At 39.6% G+C, this 23,516-nt stretch overlaps 1 protein-coding gene across 2 annotated transcripts in view; it reads left to right on the top strand.

The window, feature by feature from the left end:
- Positions 1-23,516, top strand: part of TEX11 (testis expressed 11) — a 381,570-nt gene that overhangs the window by 146,165 nt on the left and 211,889 nt on the right. For both annotated transcript variants that reach the window (XM_016944288.4, XM_054676447.2), the window contains exons 10-11: positions 19,763-19,817; positions 23,176-23,271. In XM_016944288.4, the coding sequence (XP_016799777.2) occupies positions 19,763-19,817; positions 23,176-23,271 (151 nt within the window). The remainder of the gene's footprint in view (positions 1-19,762; positions 19,818-23,175; positions 23,272-23,516) is intronic.

Below are 23,516 nucleotides of genomic sequence, written 5' to 3'. Positions count from 1 at the left end.
ATCCATTAGATCCATATGTTCTATAGTGCAAATTAAGTCTGATGCTTCTTTTTTGATTATCTGTCTGGAAGATCTGTCCAATGCCGAAAGTGGGGTGTTGACATCTACAGCTATTATTGTATGAAGTCTATGTTTCTCTTTATCTCTGATAATATTTGCTTTATATATCTGGGTGCTCCAGTGTTGGGTGCATATATATTTAAAATTGTTATATCCTCTTGTGGAATTGTTCCCTTTATCGTTATATAGTGACCTTCTTTGTCTCTTCTTATAGTTTTTGTCTTGACACCTATTTTGTGTGATATAAATATCAGCACTCCTGCTCTTTTTTGGTGTCCATTGGCATGAGATATTTCTGCCACCCACCACTATAACTATTTTTTTTAATTTTTTATTTTATTTCAATAGTTTTTTTTTTCGAACAGGTAGTTTTTGGTTACATGAGCAAGTTCTTTAGTGTTTTTTCTGAGATTTTGGCATACCCGACACCTAAGCAGTGTACACTGTACCCAATATGTAATTTTTTTATCCCTAAGCCCCCTTCCATCTTCCTCCATCTGAGTCCCCAAAGTCCATCATATCATTCTTATGTTTTTGCATCCTCATAGTTTAACTCCCACTTATAAGTGAGAAGATACGAGATTTGGTTTTCCATTCCTGAGTCACTTCACTTAGAATAATGGCCTCCAAGTCCATCCAAGTTGCTGCAAAGGCCATTATTTTGTTCTGTTTTATGGCTGGGTAGTATTCTATGGTGTATATACATTTTCTTTATCCACTCGTTGGTTGATGGTCATTTAGGTTGGCTCCATATTTTTTGCTATTGTGAATTGTGCTGCTATAAAAATGTGTATGTGTTTTTTCGTATGATTTATTTTCCTTTGGGTATATACCCAGTAGTGGGATTGCTGGATCGAATGGTAGTTCTAATTTTAGATTTTTGTTTTGCTTTGTTTTTTGTTTTGAGACAAGGTCTGGCTCTGTCTTCCAGGCTGGAGTGCAGTGGCACGATCTTGGCTCACTGCAACCTGTGCCTCCCAGGCTCAAGCCATCCTCCCACCTCAGCCTCCTGAGTTGCTGGGAGTACAGGCACGCACCACCACACTTGGCTAATTTTTGTATTTTTTGTAGAGACGGGATTTTTCCATGTTGCTCAGGCTGGTCTCGGACTCCTGAGCTCAAGTGATCTGCCCCCTCAGCCTCCCAAAGTGCTGGGATTACAGGCATGAGCCATCATGCCTGGCCCTCATTTTAATTCTTTAAGGCAGCAGTCCCCAACCTTTTTGGCACCAGGGACCAGTTTCGTGGAAGACAGTTTTTCCACGGAGCGGCGGTGGGGGATTGGGGGTGGGGAATGGTTTCTGGATGAAACTCTTTCATCTCAGATCATTAAGTATTAGATCCTTATGAGGAGTGTGCAGCCTAGATCCCTTGCATGCGCAGTTCACAATAGGGTTCGTGCTCCTATGATAATCTAATGCTGCTGCTGATCTGCCAGAAGGTGGAGCTCAGGCAGGAATGCTCACTTGCCCGCCACTCATCTCCTGCTGTGCAGCCCGGTTCCTGCTGTAGGAGCTTCGACCCCCTGCTTTTAAACGTTTTTTTCCTGTTTATATCTTACTGTACTGTCTGTGTCTTGAAAAGTTGTTGTAGTTATTATTTTTTATTGGTTCGTTATTTAGTCTTTCTACTTAAGATAAAAGTAGTTTGCACATCACAGTTACAGTGTCATAATATTCTGTGTTTTTCTGTGTACTTATATTACCAGTGAGTTTTGTATCTTCAAGTGATTACTTACTGCTCACGAACATCCTTTTCTTTCTGATTGAAGTACTCTCTTCAGCATTTCTTGCAGGACAGGTCTGGTGTTCATGAAATTCCTCAGCTTTTGTTTGTCTGGGAAAGTTTTCATTTCTCCTTCATGTTTAAAGGATATTTTTGCTGGATATACTATTTTAGGGTAAAAGTTCTTTTCCTTCAACAGTTTAAATACATCATGCTACTGTCTCCTGGCCTGTAAGGTTTCCATTGAAAAGTCTGCTTGATGTATTGGAGCTCCATTGTATGTTGTTTTTTTCTTTTCTCTTACTGCTTTTAAGATCCTTTCTTTATCATTGGGCTTTAGGAGTTTGATTTTTAAATACTTGAGGTAGCGTTCTTTGGGTTAAATCTGGTGTTCTATAACTGCTTTGTATTTGGATATTGATATCTCCTTCTAGGTTTGGGAAGTTCTCTATTATTATCCCTTTGAATAAACTTTCTTTCTTTTTTTATTATACTTTAAGTTCTAGGGTACATGTGCACAACATGCAGGTTTGTTACATAGGTATACATATGCCATGTTGGTTTGCTGCACCCATCAACTAGTCATTTACATTAGGTATTTCTCTTAATGCTATTGTGTGATGTTCCCCACACTGTGTCCATGTGTTCTCATTGATCAACTCCCACTTATGAGTGAGAACATGCGGTGTTTGGTTTTCTGTCCTTGTGATAGTTTGCTGAGAATGATGGTTTCCAGCTTCATCCATGTCCCTACAAAGGACATGAACTCATCCTTTTTTATGGCTGCATAGTGTTCCATGGTGTATATGTGCCACATTTTCTTAATCCAGTCTATCATTGATGGACATTTGGGTTGGTTCCAAGTCTTTGCTATTGTAAATGGTGCCACAATAAACATATGTGTGCATGTGTCTTTATAGTAGCGTGATTTATAATCCTTTGGGTATATACCCACTAATGGGATGGCTGGGTCAAATGGTATTTCTAGTTCTAGATCCTTGAGGAATCGCCACACTGTCTTCCACAATGGTTGAACTAGTTTACACTCCTAGTAACAGTGTAAAAGTGTTCCTATTTCTCCATATCCTCTCCAGCATCTGTTGTTTCCTGACCTTTTAGTGATCACCATTCTAACTGGTGTGAGATGGCATCTCATTGTGGTTTCGATTTGCATTTCTCTGATGACCAGTGATGATGAGCATTTTTTCATATGTCTGTTCGCTGCATAAATGTTTTCTTTTGAGAAGTGTCTGTTCATATCCTTTGCCTACTTTTTCATGGGGTTGTTGCTGTTTTTCTTGTAAATTTGTTTAAGTTCTTTGTAGATTCTGGACATTAGCCCTTTGTCAGATGGGTAGATTGCAAAAATTTTCTCCCATTCTGTAGGTTGCCTGTTCACTCTGATGATAGTATCTTCTGCCGTGCAGAAGCTCTTTAGTTCAATTAGATCCCATTTGTCAATTTTTGCTTTTGTTGCCATTGCTTTTGGTGTTTTAGTCATGAAGTCTTTGCGCATGCCTATGTCCTGAATGGTATTGTCTAGGTTTTCTTCTAGGGTTTTTTATGGTTTTAGGTCTTACGTTTAAGTCTTTAATCCATCTTGAGTTAATTTTTCTATAAGCTATAAGGAAGGGATCCAGTTTCAGCTTTCTACATATGGCTAGCCAGTTTTCCCAGCACCATTTATTAAATAGGGAATCCTTTCCCCATTTCTTGTTTTTGTCAGGTTTGTCAAAGATCAGATGGTTGTAGATGTGTGGTGTCTGAAGCCTCTGTTCTGTTCCATTGGTCTATATCTCTGTTTTGGTACCAGTATCATGCTGTTTTGGTTACTGTGTCCTTGTAATATAGTTTGAAGTCAGGTAGCATGATGCCTGCAGCTTTGTTCTTTTTGCTTAGGATTGTCTTGGTAATGTGGGCTCTTTTTTGGTTCCATATAAACTTTAAAGTAGTTTTTTCCAATTCTGTGAAGAAAGTCATTGGTAGCTTGATGGGGATGGCATTGAATCTATAAATTACCTTGGCAGTATGACCATTTTCATGATATTGATTATTCCTATCCATGAGCATGGAATGTTCTCCCATTTGTTTGTGTCCTCTTATATTTTGTTGAGCAGTGCTTTGTAGTTCTCCTTGAAGAGGTCCTTCACATCCCTTGTTAGTTGGATTCTTAGGTATTTTATTCTCTTTGTAGTAATTGTGAATGGGAGTTCACTCATGATTTGGCTCTCTGTTTGTCTGTACTTGGTGTATAAGAATGCTTGTGATTTTTGCACATTGATTTTATATCCTGAGACTTTGCTGAAGTTGTTTATCAGTTTAAGGAGATTTTGGGCTGAGAGGATGGGGTTTTCTAAATATACAATCATGTCATCTGCAAACAGCGACAATTTGACTTCCTCTTTTCCTAATTGAATACTCTTTATTTCTTTCTCTTGCCTGATTGTCCTGGCCAGAACTTCCAACATTATGTTGAATAGGAGTGGTGAGAGAGGGCATCCTTGTCTTGTGCCGGTTTTCAAAGGGAATGCTTCCAGTTTTTGCCCATTCAATATGATATTGGCTGTGGGTTCGTCATAAATAGCTCTTATTATTTTGAGATATGTTCCATCAATACCTAGTTTATTGAGAATTTTTAGCATGAAGGGCTGTTGAATTTTGTCAAAGGCCTTTTCTGCATTTATTGAGATAATCATATGGTTTTTGTTGTTGGTTCTGTTTATGTGATGGATTACATTTATTGATTTGCATGAACCAGCCTTGCATCCCAGGGGTGAAGCTGACTTGGTCCTGATTGATAAGCTTTTTGATGTGCTGCTGGATTTGGTTTGCCAGTATTTTATTGAGGATTTTCGCATCGATGTTCATCAGGGCTATTGGTCTAAAATTCTATTTTTTTGTTGTGTCCCTGCCAGGCTTTGGTGTCAGTATGATGTTGGCCTCATAAAATGAGTTAGGGAGGAGTCCCTCTTTTTCTATTGATTGGAATAGTTTCAGAAGGAATGGTACCAGCTCCTCTTTGTACCTCTGATAGAATTTGGCTGTGAGTCCGTCTGGTCCTGGACTTTTTTTGGTTGGTAGGCTATATTAATTATTGCCTCAATTTTGGAACCTGTTATTGGTCTATTCAGAAATTCAACTTCTTCCTGGTTTAGTCTTGGGAGGGTTTATGTGCCCAGGAATTTATCATTTCTTCTAGATTTTCTAGTATATTTGCGTAGAGGTGTTTATAGTATTCTCTGATGGTAGTTTGTATTTCTGTGGGATCAGTGGTGATGTCCCCTTTATCATTTTTTATTGTGTCTATTTGATTCTTCTTTCTTTTCTTCTTTATTAGTCTTGCTAGCAGTCTATCTATTTTGTTGATTTTCAAGAAACCAGCTCTTGGATTCATTGATTTTTTGAAGGGTTTTTTGTGTCTCTGTTTCCTTCAGTTCTGCTCTGATCTTAGTTATTTCTTGCCTTCTGCTAGCTTTTGAATTTGTTTGCACTTGCTTCTCTAGTTCTTTCAATTGTGATGTTAGGGTGTCAATTTTAGATCTTTCTTGCTTTTTCTTGTGGGCATTTAGTGCTATAAATTTCCCCCTTCACACTGCTTTAAATGTGTCCCAGAGATTCTGGTTTATTGTGTCTCTGTCTTATTGGTTTCAAAGAACATCTTTATTTCTACCTTCATTTTGTTATTTACCCAGTAGTCATTCAGGAGCAGGTTGTTCAGTTTCCATGTAGTTGTGTGTTTTGAGTGAGTTTCTTCATCCTGAGTTCTAATTTGATTGCACTGTGGTCTGAGAGACTGTTGTGATTTCTTTTCTTTTGTGTTTGCTGAAGAGTGTTGTACTTCCAATGATGTGGTCAATTTTAGAATAAGTGCGATGTGGTGCTGAGAAGAATGTATATTCTGTTGATTTGGGGTGGAGAGTTCTGTAGATGTCCATTAGGCCCGTTTGGTCCAGAGCTGAGTTCAAGTCCTGGATATCCTTGTTAACTTTGTCATGTCGATCTGTCTAATATTGACAGTGGGTTGTTAAAGTCTCCCATTATTATTGTGTGGGAGTCTAAGTCTCTTTGTAGGTCTCTAAGGACTTGCTTTATGAATCTGGGTGCTGCTGTATTGGGTGCATATATATTTAGGATAGTTAGCTCTTCTTGTTGAACTGATTCTTTTACCATTATGTAATGGCCTTCTTTGTCTCTTTTGATCTTTGTTGGTTTGAAGTGTGTTTTATCAGAGACTAGGATTGCAACCCCTGCTTTTTTTTCTGCTTTCCATTTGCTTGGTAGATCTTCCTCCATCCCTTTATTTTGAGCCTATGTTTGTCTCAGCACATGAGATGGGTCTCCTGAATACAGCACAATGATGGGTCTTGACTCTTTATCCAGTTTGCCAGTCTGTGTCTTTTAATTGGGGTATTCAGCTCATTTACATTTAAGGTTCATATTGTTATGAGTGAATTTGATCCTGTCATTATGATGTTAGCTGGTTATTTTGCCTGTTAATTGATGCAGTTTTTTCCTAGCATAGACGGTCTTTACAATTTGGCATGTTGTTGCAGTGGCTGGTACCAGTTGTTCCTTTCCATGTTTAGTGCTTCCTTCAGGAGCTCTTATAAGACAGGCCTGGTGGTGACAAAATGTCTTAGCATTTACTTGTCTGTAAAAGATTTTATTTCTCCTTCACTTATGAAGCTTAGTTTGGCTGGATATGAAATTCTGGGTTGAAAATTCTTCTCTTTAAAAATGTTGAATATTGGCTGTCACTGTCTTCTGGCTTGTAGGGTTTGTGCTGAGAGATCCGCTGTTAGTCTGATGGGCTTCCCTTTGTGGGTAACCTGACCTTTCTTTCTGGCTGCCCTTAATGTTTTTTTCCTTCATTTCAACCTTGGTGAATCTGACAATTGTGTGTCTTGGGGTCGCTCTTCTCAACGAGTATCTTTGTGGTATTCTCTGTATTTCCTGAATTTGAATGTTGACCTGCCTTGCTAGGTTGGGGAAGGTCTCCTGGATAATATCCTGAAGAGTGTTTTCTAACTTGGATCCATTCTCCCCGTCAGTTTCAGGTACACCAATCAAACGTAGATTTGGTCTTTTCACATAGTCCCATATTTCTTGGAGAATTTGTCCGTTTCTTTTCACTCTTTTCTCTCCAACTTTGTTTTCTCACTTTATTTCATTAATTTGATCTTCAATCACTGTTATCGTTCCTTCCACTTGATTGAATCAGCTATCAAAGCTTGTGCATGTGTAATGAAGTTTTCGTGCTGTGGTTTTCAGCTCCATCAGGTCATTTAAGGTCTTCTCTACACTGTTTATTCTGGTTAGCCAGTTGTCTAACCTTTTTTCAAGGCTTTTAGCTTCCTTGCGATGGGTTAGAACATGCTCTTTTAGCTTGGAGAAATTTGTTATTACCAACCTTCTGAAGCCTACTTCTGTCAACTTGTTAAACTCTTTCTCCATCCAGTTTTGTTCCTTTACTGGTGAGAAGCTCCAATCGTTTGGAGGAGAAGAGGCACTCTGGTTTTTGGAATTTTCAGCTTTTCTGCTCTGGTTTCTCCCCATCTTTGTGGTTTTATCTACCTTTGGTCTTTGATGTTGGTGACCTACAGATGGGGTTTTGGTGTAGATGTCCTTTTTGTTGATGTTGGTGCTATTCCTTTCTGTTAGTTTTCCTTCTAACAGTCGAGCCCCTCAGCTGCAGGTCTGTTGGAGTTTGCTGGAGGTCCACTCCAGACCCTGTTTGCCTGGGATCACCAGTGGAGGCTGCAGAATAGCAAATATTGCTGCTTGATCCTTCCTCTGGAAGCTTTGTACCAGAGGGGCACCCACCTGTGTGAGGTGTCTGTTAGCCCCTATTGGGAGGTGTCTCCCAGTCAGGCTACACAGGGGTCTGGGACCCACTTGAGGAGGCAGTCTGTCCGTTCTCTGAACCTGAACACCATGCTGGGAGAACCATTGCTCTCTTCAGAGCTGTCAGACAGGGACGTTTAGGTCTGCCAAAGCTATCTGCTGCCTTTTGTTCTGCTATGCCCTGCCCACAAAGGTGGAATCTACAGCAAGGCAGTAGGCCTTGCTGAGCTGCAGTGGGCTCCGCCCAGTTCGAGCTTCCTGGCCTCTTTGTTTTCACAGTGAGCACAAAACCGCCTACTCAAGCCTCAGCAATGGCGACACCCCTCCCCCCGCCAAGCTGCTGAGTCGCAGGTTGATCTTAGATGCTGCGCTAGCAGTGAGCAAGGCTCCTTGGGCATGGGACCCGCTGAGCCAAGCACGGGAGGGAACTTCCTGGTCTGCCGGTTGTGAAGACTTTAGGAAAAGCACAGTATTTGGGCAGGAGTATACCATTCCTCCAGGTACAGACTGTCATGGCTTCCCTTGGCTAGGAAAGGAAAGTCCCCAGACCCCTTGTGCTTCCCGGTTGAGGCGATGCACTGCCCTGCTTTGGTTCGCCCTCCGTGGGCTGCATCCACTGTCCAACCAGTCTCAATGAGATAAACCAGGTACCTCAGTTGGAAATGCAGAAATCACTCATCTTCTGCGTCAATCTTGCTGGGAGCTGCAGACCGGAGCTGTTTTTACTCAGCCATCTTGGAAGCCTCCCCACTTTGAATAAACTTTCTAATCTTATCTCTTTCTCTGCTTCTTCTTTAAGGCCAATGATACTTAGATTTGCCCTTTTGAGGCTATTTTCTAGATCTTGTAGGTCTGCTTCATTGTTTTTTATTCTTTTTTCTTTTGTCTCCTCTGACCGTATATTTTCAAATAGCCCATCTTCAAGCTCACTAATTCTTTCTTCTACTTGATCAATTCTGCTATTTAAAGATTCTGATGCAGTCTTGTTCATTATGCCAATTGCAGTTTACAACTCCAGAATTTCTGCACAACTCCAGAATTTCTGCTTTATTCTTTTAATTTCAAATAAATTTGTCTGTTAAAACTTAACAAAAACTTGTTAAGTTTATCTGATAAGATTCTGAATCCCTTCTCTGTGTTATCTTGCATTTCTTCGAGTTTCCTCAAAACAGCTATTTTCAATTCCCTGTCTGAAAGGTCACATGTCTCTGTTTCTCCAGGATTGGTTTCTGGTGCATTTTACTTGATGTGGCCATGTATTCCCGGATTGTCTTGATACGTGTAGATGTTCTTCAGTGTCTGGGCATTTTAGTGTTAGGTATTTATTTTAGACTTCACAGTCTTGGCTTGTTTGTATCCACCCTTCTTGGGAAGGCTTTCCCCATGTTCAGAAGGACTTGGGTGTTGTGATCTGAGCTATATCTGTTTTAGGGGGCATCCCAAGCCCACTAATGCTCTGGTTCTTGTAGACATATAGAGGTACTACCTTGATGGTCTTGGGCAAGATCTGGGAGAATTCTCTGGATTACCAAGCAGAGGCTCTTGTTTTCTTCCCTTACTTTCTCCTAAACAGAGTCTCTCTCTCTCTCTCTTTCTCTCTTTCTCTCTCTCTCTCTCTCTCTCCTGAGCTACCTGAAACTTGGGGTTTAGTGACACAAGCACTACCACTTTGACTGTGCTGGGTCATACTTGAAGCCAGCACAGCACTGGGTCTCACCCAAGGTTTGCTGTAACCACTCTCTACCTACCACCTATGTTTGCTCAAGACTGTGGGGCTCTATAGTCAGTAGGTGGCAAAGCCAGCCAGGCCTGTGTTCTTCCCTTCAGGGCAGTGAGTTCCCCCACACCACAGAAGAGTACAGAAGTGCCATTTGGGAGCCAGGGACTAGAGTTAGAAACCTTAGATATTTACCCGGTGCTCTATTATATTTTACTGTGACTGAGCTGTCAGTTAAACCACAAGATGCAATCCCTCCCACTCTTCCCTCCCCCTTTCCAAAGGCAGAGGAACCTCACCTTGTGGCAACTGCCATCCCAGGCCACAAGGAGTACTGCCTGACTACTGCTGACCACTGTTTCCTTAAGGCCCAAGGGCTCTTCAGTCAGCTTTTGGTGAATGCTGCCTGGTCTGGGACTCACCCTTCACAACACCCAGCTCCCTTCTCACTCACGGTCCAGAAATGCCATTCAAGAGCCAATCCTGGAATTGGGGACCCTAGGAGCTTGCTTGGTGCTCTACTTCCCTGTGGCTGAGCTGGTACCTAAGATGCAAGACACAGTCCCCTTTACGTTTCCCTCTATTTTTCTGAAGCAGAAGGGCCTCTCCCTGAAGCCGCCACAGCTGGGAATGTGCTGAGTCTCACCTGAAGTCAGCAAGTCTCAGGGTCTCACCCAAAGTCCTCGACGTAGGACCTGACTATCACTGCTGGTTATTCAGGGCCCAAGGGCTCTTTGGTTAGCAGATGATGAATGATTCTAGAACTAGGTCCTTTCCTTCAAGAGAGGGTTCTCTTCTGGCCCAGGGTTTGTGCAGAAATGTCTGGGAGCTAGGACCTGGAGAGGAGGCCTCACAACCCTGACCCTTGTCCTATCCTGCTGTGGTTGAGCTGGTATTCGAAGTGCAAGACACAGTCCCCTTTATTTTTCCCCCTGTTTTTCTCAAGCAAAAGGAGTTTCGCCTCATATCCACCACAGCTAGTAATGCGCTGAGTCTCACCTGAAGCCAGCCAGTCTGAGGCTCACTTAATGCCCTTGATGTAGTACCTGGGTGTCACTGTTGGTTATTCAGGGCCCAAGGACTCTTTGTTAGCAGGTGATGAATGATGCCAGAACTGGGTCCTTCCCTTCAAGGCAGTGGGTTCCCTGCTGGCCCAGGATTTGTTTAGAAATGTTCAGGAGCTAGGATCTGAAAGGGGGCCTCACAACCCTGACCCATGCCCTATCCTACTGTAGCTGAGCTGGTATCCAAGATGCAAGACAAAGTTCTCCCCACTCTTCGATTTTCTCTCCTTAAGTGGAAGGAAGGGGTCTCTTTTGGAGTCTTGTTGAGCTGTGCAGCCTGGGGTTAGGAGAGAGGTGATATCAGCACTCTCTAGCCACCCTGGCTGGTGTCTCAGTAGTTTGCACGCCCTCCCCGCCCCCCTCGCCGCCCACCCCCCACCCAAATTCCGGTGACTCTGGGCTTAGTTCAGCACTAGGACTCTCTTAGGAGTTGCAGTCTTTGTGGCCTAGGCTGCCTTTAAAGTTCATTTACCGACCCACAGTACTTCAGCCCACGGTGGCGGGGCTTGTGGGATCTCAAGGTCTGACTGCTAGGATCAGCAATTCCATTCTGACTCGGGCTGGTTTAAACACCCCCTCCACGGGCAGGCGTCAGCTGAGATTGGTCCTGCTTTTCTTTCTGCTATAATGGAGCAGCAGTGAGTTCAATGCCTCATAATTGTTGTGCTCTCCTTCCCCCAGCATACAGCAATGCTCTTTGCACCACCGCCACTGCCAGGGGATGGGAAAAGGGTGGCTTCTGCGATTCAAGACTGTTTTTCTACCTCTTTAGTGCCTCTTTTAGCAATATGAAGTTAAAACCAGGTACTGTGAGTTTCCACCTGATTTCTGGTTCTTAGGAAGGTGATTTTTTTGTGTAGATAGTTGTTAAATTGGTGTCTTTGCAGCAGGAGGGACGATTGGTGGAGCCTTCTATTCCATCTTCTTGTTCCACCTCTGGAATTGCTGATCTTAGGTGAATATTTTATAGTATACTATTTTAATTTGTGTAACATTTTTTGGATTACGTTTTCTTGTCTTTTTCTTTTCTTTTCTTTTCTTTTTTTTTTTTTTTTGAGGCAGAGTATCGCTCTGTCACCCAGGCTGGGATGCAGTGGTGCCATCTCGGCTCACTGCAATCTCCGCCCCCCGGGTTCAAGCAATTCTCTTGCCTCAGCCTCCCGAACAGCTGGGATTACAGGCCTGTGCCACCACGCCCGGCTAATTTTTGTATTTTTGGTAGAGAAGGGGTTTCTCCATGCTGGCCAGGCTGGTCTCCAACTCCTGACTTCAGGTGATAAAAGCTTTACTACTTCATAGCTTTATTCTCTTTTCTTTTTTGGTGATTATTATTATACTTACTATGTCTATATATGTTTAAAAACTCAAGTATGCATGGTTATAATTATTGCTTTGCAAAATCTTATGTATTTTAAAGATTAGACATAAAACAGAACACAAACATATTTATTGTGTTTTTAAATTTTCAACCTTCTTATAACTTTTGGTTCACTTCATTTCTTCTTTTAGATTTGAATTACCATCTGGGGTAATTTCCTTAATTTCTTTCCCACCCCATCTACTCCTTTGTGTTAAACGTTATCGAATATATTACAAATGTTATGCCCCAGTAATACACCTTAAGAATTTTTTTACACAGTTGCTTCTTAAATAAATTAAGAAAGGAAAGTAGAAGACATATATAATCATACTTTCTTTTATAATTACCTCCATAATTACTAGCACTATTTATTTTTTCATATGAATTCAAATTATTCTCTAGTGTCACTTGCTTTCAGCATGAAGAACCTCCTTTTGTATTTCTTATAAGACAGATTGGCTAACAAGAAATTCTCTCACTTTTTGCTTACCTGGGAATGTATTTATTTACTCTTAATTTTGAAAGATAGCTTTTCTAGATATAAGATTCTAATTTCACAGATTTTTTTTCTTTTTTTTGTTTATTATACTTTAAGTTTTAGGGTACAAGTGCACAGCATGCAGGTTAGTTACATATGTATACATGTGCCATGTTGGTGTGCTGCACACAGTAACTCGTCATTTAACATTAGGTATATCTCCTAATGCTATCCCTCCACCCTCCCTCCACCCCACAACAGGCCCCGGTGTGTGATGTTCCCCTTCCTGTGTCCACGTGTTCTCATTGTTCAATTCCCACCTATCAGTGAGAACATGTGGTGTTTGGTTTTTTGTCCTTGCGATAGTTTGCTGAGAATGATGGTTTCCAGCTTCATCCATGTCCCTACAAAGGACATGAACTCATCGTTTTTTATGGTTGCATAGTATTCCATGGTGTATATGTGCCACATTTTCTTAATCCAGTCTATCATTGTTGGACATTTGGATTGGTTCCATATCTTTGCTATTGTGAATAGTGCCGCAATAAACATAGGTGTGCATGTGTCTTTTTATAGCAGCATGGTTTATAATCCTTTGGGTATATACCCAGTAATGGGAGGGCTAGATCAAATGGTATTTCTAGTTCTAGATCCTTGAGGTATCGCCACGCTGTCTTCCACAATGGTTGAACTAGTTTACAGTCCCACCAACAGTATAAAAGTGTTCCTATTTCTCCACATCCTCTCCAGCACCTGTTGTGTCCTGACTTTTTTATATATATATATATATATATTTTTTTTTATTATTATACTTTAAGTTTTAGGGTACATGTGCACATTGTGCAGGTTAGTTACATATGTATACATGTGCCATGCTGGTGCACTGCACCCACTAACTCGTCATCTAGCATTAGGTATATCTCCCAATGCTATCCCTCCCCCCTACCTCCACCCCACAGCAGTCCCCAGAGTGTGATATTCCCCATCCTGTGTCCATGTGATCTCATTGTTCAATTCCCACCTATGAGTGAGAATATGCGGTGTTTGGTTTTTTGTTCTTGCGATAGTTTACTGAGAATGATGATTTCCAATTTCATCCATGTCCCTACAAAGGACATGAACTCATCATTTTTTATGACTGCATAGTATTCCATGGTGTATATGTGCCACATTTTCTTAATCCAGTCTATCATTGTTGGACATTTGGGTTGGTTCCAAGTCTTTGCTATTGTGAATAATGCCGCAATAAACATACGTATGCATGTGTCTTTATAGCAGCATGATTTATAGTCCTTTGGCTATATACCCAGTAATGGGATGGCTGGGTCAAATGGTATTTCCAGTTCTAGATCCCTGAGGAATCGCCACACTGACTTCCACAATGGTTGAACTAGTTTACAGTCCCACCAACAGTGTAAAAGTGTTCCTATTTCTCCACATCCTCTCCAGCACCTGTTGTTTCCTGACTTTTTAATGATTGCCATTCTAACTGGTGTGAGATGGTATCTCATTGTGGTTTTGATTTGCATTTCTCTGATGGCCAGTGATGATGAGCATTTTTTCACGTATCTTTTGGCTGCATAAATGTCTTCTTTTGAGAAGTGTCTGTTCATGTCCTTTGCCCACTTTTTGATGGGGTTGTTTGTTTTTTTTCTTGTAAATTTGCTTGAGTTCTTTGTAGATTCTGGATATTAGCCCTTTGTCAGATGAGTAGGTTGCGAAAATTTTCTCCCATTTTGTAGGTTGCCTGTTCACTCTGATGGTAGTTTCTTTTGCTGTGCAGAAGCTCTTTAGTTTAACTAGATCCCATTTGATACCAAAGCCAGGCAGAGACACAACAAAAAAAGAGAATTTTAGACCCATATCCTTGATGAACATTGATGCAAAAATCCTCGATAAAATACTGGCAAAACGAATCCAGCAGCACATCAAAAAGCTTATCCACCATGATCAAGTGGGCTTCATCCCTGGGATGCAAGGCTGGTTCAATATACGCAAATCAATAAATGTAATCCAGCATATAAACAGAGCCAAAGACAAAAACCACATGATTATCTCAATAGACGCAGAAAAAGCCTTTGACAAAATTCAACAACCCTTCATGCTAAAAACTCTCAATAAATTAGGTATTGATGGGACGTATTTCAAAATAATAAGAGCTATCTATGACAAACCCACAGCCAATATCATACTGAATGGGCAAAAACTGGAAGCATTCCCTTTGAAAACTGGCACAAGACAGGGATGCCCTCTCTCACCACTCCTATTCAACATGGTGTTGGAAGTTCTGGCCAGGGCAATTAGGCAGGAGAAGGAAATAAAAGGTATTCAATTAGGAAAAGAGGAAGTCAAATTGTCCCTGTTTGCAGACGACATGATTGTATATCTAGAAAACCCCATTGTGTCAGCCTAAAATCTCCTTAAGCTGATAAGCAACTTCAGCAAAGTCTCAGGATACAAAATCAATGTACAAAAATCACAAGCATTCTTATACACCAACAACAGACAAACAGAGAGCCAAATCATGAGTGAACTCCCATTCAAAATTGCTTCAAAGAGAATAAAATACCTAGGAATCCAACTTACAAGGGATGTGAAGGACCTCTTCAAGGAGAACTACAAACCACTGCTCAAGGAAATAAAAGAGGATACAAACAAATGGAAGAACATTCCATGCTCATGGGTAGGAAGAATCAATATCATGAAAATGGCCATACTGCCCAAGGTAATTTACAGATTCAATGCCATCCCCATCAAGCTACCAATGCCTTTCTTGACAGAATTGGAAAAAACTACTTTAAAGTTCATATGGAACCAAAAAAGAGCCCGCATTGCCAAGTCAATCCTAAGCCAAAAGAACAAAGCTGGAGGCATCACACTACCTGACTTCAAACTATACTACAGGGCTACAGTAACCAAAACAGCATGGTACTGGTACCAAAACAGAGATATAGATCTATGGAACAGAACAGAGCCCTCAGAGATAATGCAGCATATCTACAACTATCTGATCTTTGACAAACCTGAGAAAAACAAGCAATGGGGAAAGGATTACCTATTTAATAAATGGTGCTGGGAAAACTGGCTAGCCATATGTAGAAAGCTGAAACTGGATCCCTTCCTTACACCTTATACAAAAATCAATTCAAGATGGATTAAAGACTTAAATGTTCGACCTAAAACCATAAAAACCCTAGAAGAAAACCTAGGCATTACCATTCAGGACATAGGCATGGGCAAGGACGTCATGTCTAAAACACCAAAAGCAATGGCAACAAATTTCACAGATTTTTGAATACATCCTTTTTGCCTTCTTTACTCCATGAACTCTGAGGGGTGTCAGCTGTTAATCTTATTGTTACTCCCCTTTATGTGATGAGTCATTTTTCTCTTACTGTTTTCAAGATTTTCTCTTCATCTTTGATGTTCAATAATTTTCGCTCATCATGTGTCTGGATGTAGCTTTTTTAATGCTTATCCTGTTGAATTTCATTGAGCTTCTTGGATGTGTAGATTATTGTTTTTCATCAAATTTGGAGAGTTTTAAGACCATCATTTCTTTGAATATTTATTTGTCCTTTTCTTTCTTTTCTTCTGGTACTCCCATTGTGTATATGTTGGTGTGCTTAATGGTGTCTTACATTTTTCTGAGCCCATGTTCATTTTTCTTCATTTTTTTTTTCTGTTTGTGCCTCAGATTTGTATCGTTTCTATTGCTCTTCAGGTTAGTTTATTGTTTCTTTTGCCTGCTCCAATCTGCTGAATTTTTCATTTCAGTTATTGTACTTTTCAACTCCAGAATTTCCATTTGTTTCTTTTTTAAAAAATAATAAGCATTAGGAGATATACCTAATGTAAATAACGAGTTAATGGGTGCAGCACACCAACATGGTACATGTATACATTTGTAACAAACCTGCAGGTTGTGCACATGTACCCTAGAACTTAAAGTATAATAAAAAATATATAAAAAAATAATTTCTATCTCTTAACTGATACACTCATATTCTCCATATGATGAGTCATTGTTATCAGACCTTCCTTTAATTTTTAAACACGATTTAAAAAAATTCTTTGGACGTAATTATAAAAGTTGCTTTGAAGTCTTTTTCTATTAAGTGCAACATTGGGGCCTCCTCAAAGGAAGTTTCTTTTGCTTTTTTTCTTCTGTGTAGGTCACACTTTTTAATTGTATGTCTTACAATGTTTTGTTAAACACTAGACATTTTGGAAAATATATTGTAGCAAGTCTAGATACTGTTTCTCCTCTTTCTGGGGCTTATTGTTTTTATTGTTTGTTTAGTCATTTATTTGTTCAGTCACTTGGCTGGACTAATTTGGTGGAATTTATTTTCCACACACTGTGTGGCCTCTAATATTCCTGCTCAGAATTTTTCCCCTTGTTTTTATCTTTTCATGACTTCTTATGGAGTCACCCCTGCATCCACATAGTTCACTTACTGGCTAAAGGTTGTGCTGAAGCTCACTTAGCCAGTTAGATTTTTTCATCCTTTCCTGGATGTATGTTTGTTTAGAGACTGCTTTTATAGTTCCGGGAGAGACTAATTCAGTTGGGGACTAATAGCTTGTAGATTCTTTATCTGCTCATACCCAAGAAAGCAGTCTTGAGCATATGCACAGTCTCCCAGATCCCTCAGTATGAGGTCGATTTGATTTTTAAGCTGGGTTCCCTGGATCTTAGCTTACCTTTCAGTTGGTGTTTGGTCAGACGATCTGCTTAAGCCCCTTGAGCCAATGAGGCTCAAGGTACTTTGCTGATAGATCTGTTTATGCCTTGGGTAATGCTTTTCAGTTTGCCCCAACACTTTCTCTGATTGTGCGTGAGTGGGTGCAGAATGGCACATGTGCACAGTCTTCTGGACCCCTAGAGATAAGTGTGACCCCAGAGGTTTTCTTCTTGGCTGTTTCCCTGGTTCTCTGGTAACCTTCTGGTTGGTCTGCTGTTTCCCTTATTGCTACCATTATCATGGAGCTACCAGCTCCCTCTTAATTGCTCACTATCACTTAATTGCTCCATTGTTTTCAGCAGTGTCCTTAGACATGATCTTCTCCATGCTCTGTTTTAAATACATCATTCCCCTCAGGAAGAGATGCAGAGTTCTTCCTCTTTGCTTCTGTTCTTTCCTTCTGGTCAGAACCTCTGTGCCACACGACTAGAGCTGGGCTCATGGCATGCTTCTCTTGAAATGGCACCCCTACCATATTAGTAAATTAGTAAATTCTGGCGGTATGGTAGCCCTTGGTCTTCTTAGTGTGCCCTTTTGACATGAAACCTCTGCCTGATGAGCCAGCTGGAGTAAAGATGACCAGGATCTCAGTATTCTTGACCTGTCACATTTGGGGTAGAATCCTTACCCTAAGAGTGAGAGCTGAGTGGGCAAAGAAAAGCCAGTCCTCTCCATCGTACTTGCCCAGAACACTTCCATGACACAGGCCTGAGAATGGCAAGATAGTCTGGCAGCCTGCTCCTCCGCAGGTGAAACCATAGCCTAGGATTTTAGGAGCTGGCGGGAGAGAGAATTCCTATCTTCTTGGCTGCACCCATCTGGAGCAGCTTCCATCACATGGAGCCAGTATAGATGGGAGCAGTTTATAGTTCAAATGCCATAGACTCTCACTGGTTATACTGAGATTTAGTTTATTTTCATGAATAAATGTTTTCCCATTTTCTGTGTGCCCTTAGGACAATTTCAATTTTCAGAGACTAAGTGGTTGTTTTAATGAATTTTCCAGATGAGTGGTTGTTTCACTGGGGAGAGTGTCTAAAGAGCTCCTTATATCACCATTGCAGAAGTTCCACCCCTCACTGGTTATTTAAAAAACTGGAAGTATAAGGTTAATGTACTAAAGGAGACCTCTATGAAATAGGGCTTACAATGACTAAGCCAGCATTATATCTTTGTTAGCAATCTGAAAACTCAGTTTGATAGTTCTGGGTCATTTATAGTTTATGTTTATTTATATTTATTTATTTATTTCGAGACACAGTTTCACTCTGTCGCCCAGGCTGGAGTGCAGTGGCACAGTATTGGCTCACTGCAACCTCCACCTCCTAGGTTTAAGCGATAATCATGCCTCAGTCTCCCAAGTAGCTGAGATTACAGGCATGTGCCATCACTCCGGCTAATTTTTGTATTATTAGTAGAGACGGGGTTTCACCATGTTGGCCAAGCTTGTCTCAAACTCCTGACCTCAAGTGATCCAACCGCCTCAGGATCCCAAAGTGCTGGAATTACAGGTGTGAGCCACTGTCATTGGCCTAGAGTTTTTTTTTTTTTAAGGAATATTTCAAAGTATTGTCTTCAAGTTAGTTCAGTTCACCAACATTTTATTGACATACTCCCTTGGAATACTAATTTTATGGTGAATAATCTTTGATTTGCTTTGTAGGTATTAGGTTTTGAAACCTTGAAACTAGTATTAATATATTATTTGTGGTTACTGGAATGTCCCATAGATAATATGGTTTGATAATTAAAGCAGAGAACTGAAAATCAAATTTCTCTGCTCCCCAACCCCTCACCCTCATTTTCGGTACCAATCTAGGAAATATCAGAAATAATTTTATTTCTATATTGGTTTAGTCAGCCGCAAAATGGAGCTAATAGTGCTTCAGAAGGGTGGTGTGAGACTTAATGAATATTGCTAAAGCGTTTGTTTCTGTGAAAACAACTGTATTTGTTTTATTTTAAATATATATTTATACTTATTCGGGGTCGGGCCCAACACTTTGGGAGGCTGAGGCTGGTGGATCACTTGAGCTCCGGAGTTCGAGACCAACCTGGCCAACATGGTGAAACCCTATCTCTACTAAAAATACAAAAAAAAAAAAAATTAGCCACGCATGGTGATGAGTTCCTGTAATCCTAGCTACTTGGGAGGCTGAGGCAGGAGAATCGCTTGAACTTGGGAGATGGAGGTTGCAATGAGTCAAGATCGTGCTACTGCACTCCAGCCTGGGTGACAGAATGAGACTCCATCTCGAAAATAACTAAGTAAATCATTAATAAATAAATATATATTTATATTCCTTCAACTTTAAATGGACAACTAAGAGCTTGTATACACTTGTAAAGTATTTTAATGCAGTATGTATTATAATAATTTAATGCAGTAAATTATATATATTTAATGTAGCATATTAAGTTATATATATTTAAGGCAGTATATTAAATTATACCTATTTAGTGCAGTATATATTATATATATTCAATGCTATATATATAGCCAAATGGAAAAAGGCATCAATATAATTGTAGTGTTGATTTATTGGGTATCTCCTAAGGAAATTGTTTTCTACAGTTAGAAAGTATTGCTTTATATCATTATATCATATGGATAATAATCTGTTGTAGTGCAAAACAGAAAAGTTGGAATAAAGTATGCTTATACCATGTCTTCTTAGTAATATATAATCTTGAAAATTATATATAATTTGAAATGGATATATGTTTTTATATATATATATATGTTTTTTTCCTTTTTAATGATAGCCAAAGCTATGATATTGGGAAGATGGATAAGAAATCTACTGGGCCAGAAATGCTGGTAAGGATCATGTTAAATATTGTAGAAATAGGTTGAATAACCTGCTTTATTTTATTGTTATAAAATTATAATAGCGTACTCCCCATTTATGAGTAGATTAGCTATTGGGCACAACATTTAACATCTCAGTGTATTTGTTTTTGTATATTTATATAATAATATAATCTAACTCATAGGCATGTACCCATGAATTAATATATGTAGAGTGCTTTGAACAATGTTTGGGTATGTAAATTTTAACTTTCTTTTCTCTGTGTGTGTGTGCGTGTGTGTGTGTGTGTTTTGAGATAGAATCTCGCTCTGTTGCCCAGGCTGGAATGCAGTGGTGGGATCACTGCAACCTCTGCCTCCCAGGTTCAAGCGATTCTGTAGCCTCAGCCTCCCAAGTAGCTAGGACTACAGGCATGAGCCACCACACCTGGATAATTTTTGTGTTTTTAGCAGAGACGGGGTTCTGCCATGTTGGCCAGGCTGGACTGGAACTCCTGACCTCAGGTGATTTGCCCACCTTGGCCTCTCAAAGTGCTGGGATTACAGGAGTGAGCTACCGTGCCTGGCCTAGTTTTAACTTTTCTTATTGCATATTTTGAAGTTGCAGATTTTTCCCCAACTGCCCAGACAGAACGTGCTTGGATATGGAAATTAATCTTAATATGTAATCAAGCAAAATGTGATTGTGTAAATAAATGTGATGTAAAATTACTACATTCTATAGCAAAATGGAATTTTTTGAATATCCATTTGATTCTTACTATTACAGCATATTAATCAAAATGTAACTGGATACCTTTTTAATGTATTTACCACTGTAATATATGGGGAATAAAAGAGAAGCATAAAATGTAGCTTCTGCCCTTAAGGAACTTATGATTAAAGGATAAAACTAGTACAAGTGACTACAATGAAATATTATCCTGGCTTAATAAAGAAAGAAATCTGACACATGCTACAACATGGGTTAACTGTGAGGAGACTATGCTGAGTGAAACAAGCCAGTCACAAAAAGACAGATAATGTGTGGTTCCACTTACGTGAGGTACGTAGAGTAGTCAAATTCATAGAGACAGAAAGTAAAATGGTGGTTTTAGGGGGTAGGGAGAGGGGAGAATTGGGAACTATTGTTTAATGGGTATAGAGTTTCAGTTTTGCAAGGTAAGAGAGTTCTCGAGATGGATGCTGGTAATGATTGCACAAGAGTGTGAATATACTTAATACTACTGAACTGTACACTTAAAAATGTTTAAGATGGTCATGGAGCCGGGTGCAGTGGTGTGTACCTGTAGTCCCAGCTACTCAGGAGGCTAACCCAGGAGGATTGCATGAAACCAGGAGTTTGAGGCTGCAATGAGCTGTGATCATGCCTGTGAATAGCCACTGCATTCCATCTGGGCAACATAGTAAGACTCCATCTCCAAAAAAAATTTTTTTTTGAGACAGGGTCTTGTCACCCAGGCTGGAGGGCAGTGGTGTGATCAGCTCACTGTAACCTTCAAACTCCTGGGCTCAAGCAGTCCTCCCTTCTCAGCCTACTGAGTAGCTGGGACTACAGGTACACTCCACCACATCTGGCCAATTTTTAGTTTTTTATAGAGATGGGGGTCTCACTTTGTTGCCTGGGCTGGTCTCAAACACCTGGCCTCAAGTGATCCTCCCACCTTGGCCTCCCAAGGTTCTAGGATTACAGGCATGAGCCACTGCACCTGGCCTAAGATTTTAAAAAAAGTTTAAGATGGTCAATTTTATGTTATGTGTATTTTACCACAATTAAAAATAAATTATTTATATATAAATATATAATATTTATATTTATATATAGTGACATTGTCACTTATTATATAACAGTGAGACTCAATTAACTATAATAATTGCAACGATATGGATGTTCTCACCTATAATATTGAATAAATGAAGCAAGATACAAAGTAGTACTTACTGTATGATTCCATAAATGTAAATGCCAAGAACAGTCAAAATGAATATATGGTGTTGGACATCAGGGAATTGGTTACCCCTATTTGAAACAGGGTCTGAAAAGAAGCATGAGTGGGCTTGTTGCTGTTAATGTTCTGTTTCTTAACTTTTTTGTTGTTAACATACATGTGTTTACTTTGGGAAAATTCGTAGAGCCTAGAATTCATAAGAGCATAGAGCTCTTGAGATTTTTATACTTTTCTGTATGTCTTTTATACTTCAATGAAGAAAAATAGAATTTAAAAAACACTACTAGAAGTGAAACAATTTGGGAAGATAATGATAAACTTTGTGGTACTGACCTGAAGTATGCAGAAGTGCATGTAGAAAAGGAGATTATCAAGATTAGCTAGAGTAGTTGTAGGAGCCTTTTGGTAGGAGACAGGTCTTGTTGGGGTCCACACAGTTAAAAGGGAGGAAGAAAATGACTCCAGGCAAGGGATCTAGATGGGAGATGTCTAAGAAGGAAATAAGGATGGAAGATAGGATACAAGCTTGATTAAATGGAATATTCATATTCCATATTGTAAGTTTAGTGAGGTAATACTATGCAGTAATTTTTTATTTCATGCCAGCAGTCATTTATTTGAGGTGTAATTTATATACAGTAAACTTCACAAGTCTCAAGTGTACAGCTTGATGAGTTTTAATATATAGTAGTCTTGTATATTACACCATACAGATCAAGATACAAAAACTTCCCAACACCCCCAAAAGTTCCCTTGGCCCCATTCTAGTTAATACCCACCTCTACTTCCAAGAACAAAAAAACACCATTCTGACTTTTACTACTCTAGATTATTTTTGACTGTTTTTGAGCTTTGTATAAATGGAATCATACAGTTGTCCTGTTTTATGTCTGGCTTTTTTAAAACATACATTGTGAGATTCGTTCATTTTGTTACGTCTTTTGGATGATTTGACACTTTCACTATTATGAAATAGCTACAGTATTTCTCAGAAATGCCATATTTACTCCATAAAAGTCATTTGGGGGAGCTTATAAATTCTTAGAGTTGTTCCACGATAATAATGTGGTGGTAAGCTGATTAAATGAAATATTGCTCTGCCTCAGTTTCCTTATTTTAAAAGGGGGATGATAAAATACGTTAAATACTGTTAAGAAAATAATTATATTAACATAATTATATTAAATTTAAATAAGCCAGGAATATAGCCATTACTGTAACATTCTTAGACAATATTTTATATGGGTAGCATAATGATGAGACATATTCCAAGACTGTGGTCGCTTAAGGAAATGCTATTTCATAAAGATGATTTATGTTTGAGAAGATGCCTGTCACTGTGGGAGTGCTAGTCAGCTGTTGTATTGAAGTTTAACCATCAGATATGTGCTTTTCTTCTTTTTTTTTTTTTCTTACAGGCTAAAGTTCTACGGCTATTAGCCACGAATTATTTGGATTGGGATGACACCAAATATTATGATAAGGCTCTCAATGCTGTAAACCTAGCAAACAAGGTATGGGGCTTGTATTTTTGAATACTAACTTAATGTATTTTTTGAAGTCTTGATCACATTTTGAAATCCAGTTTAGACATTTGCTTCAGCATTTACTCTCACAGATTGTTATAATCTCTTCTATAGCACAGAAAGGAAAAATAAAATATTGCTATAATCTGAATGTTTGTGTCCCCGCAAATTCCTATGTTGAAATCTTAACCCCCAAAGTGATGATATTAAGAGGTGGGGACTTTTTGGTGTAG

This window comes from Pan troglodytes, chromosome X (assembly GCF_028858775.2).
Source record: "Pan troglodytes isolate AG18354 chromosome X, NHGRI_mPanTro3-v2.0_pri, whole genome shotgun sequence".
Classification (NCBI taxonomy): Eukaryota; Metazoa; Chordata; class Mammalia; order Primates; family Hominidae; genus Pan; species Pan troglodytes.
Note: the sequence above shows the minus strand (reverse complement) of the source record. Positions and strands in the feature narration are given on the sequence as shown.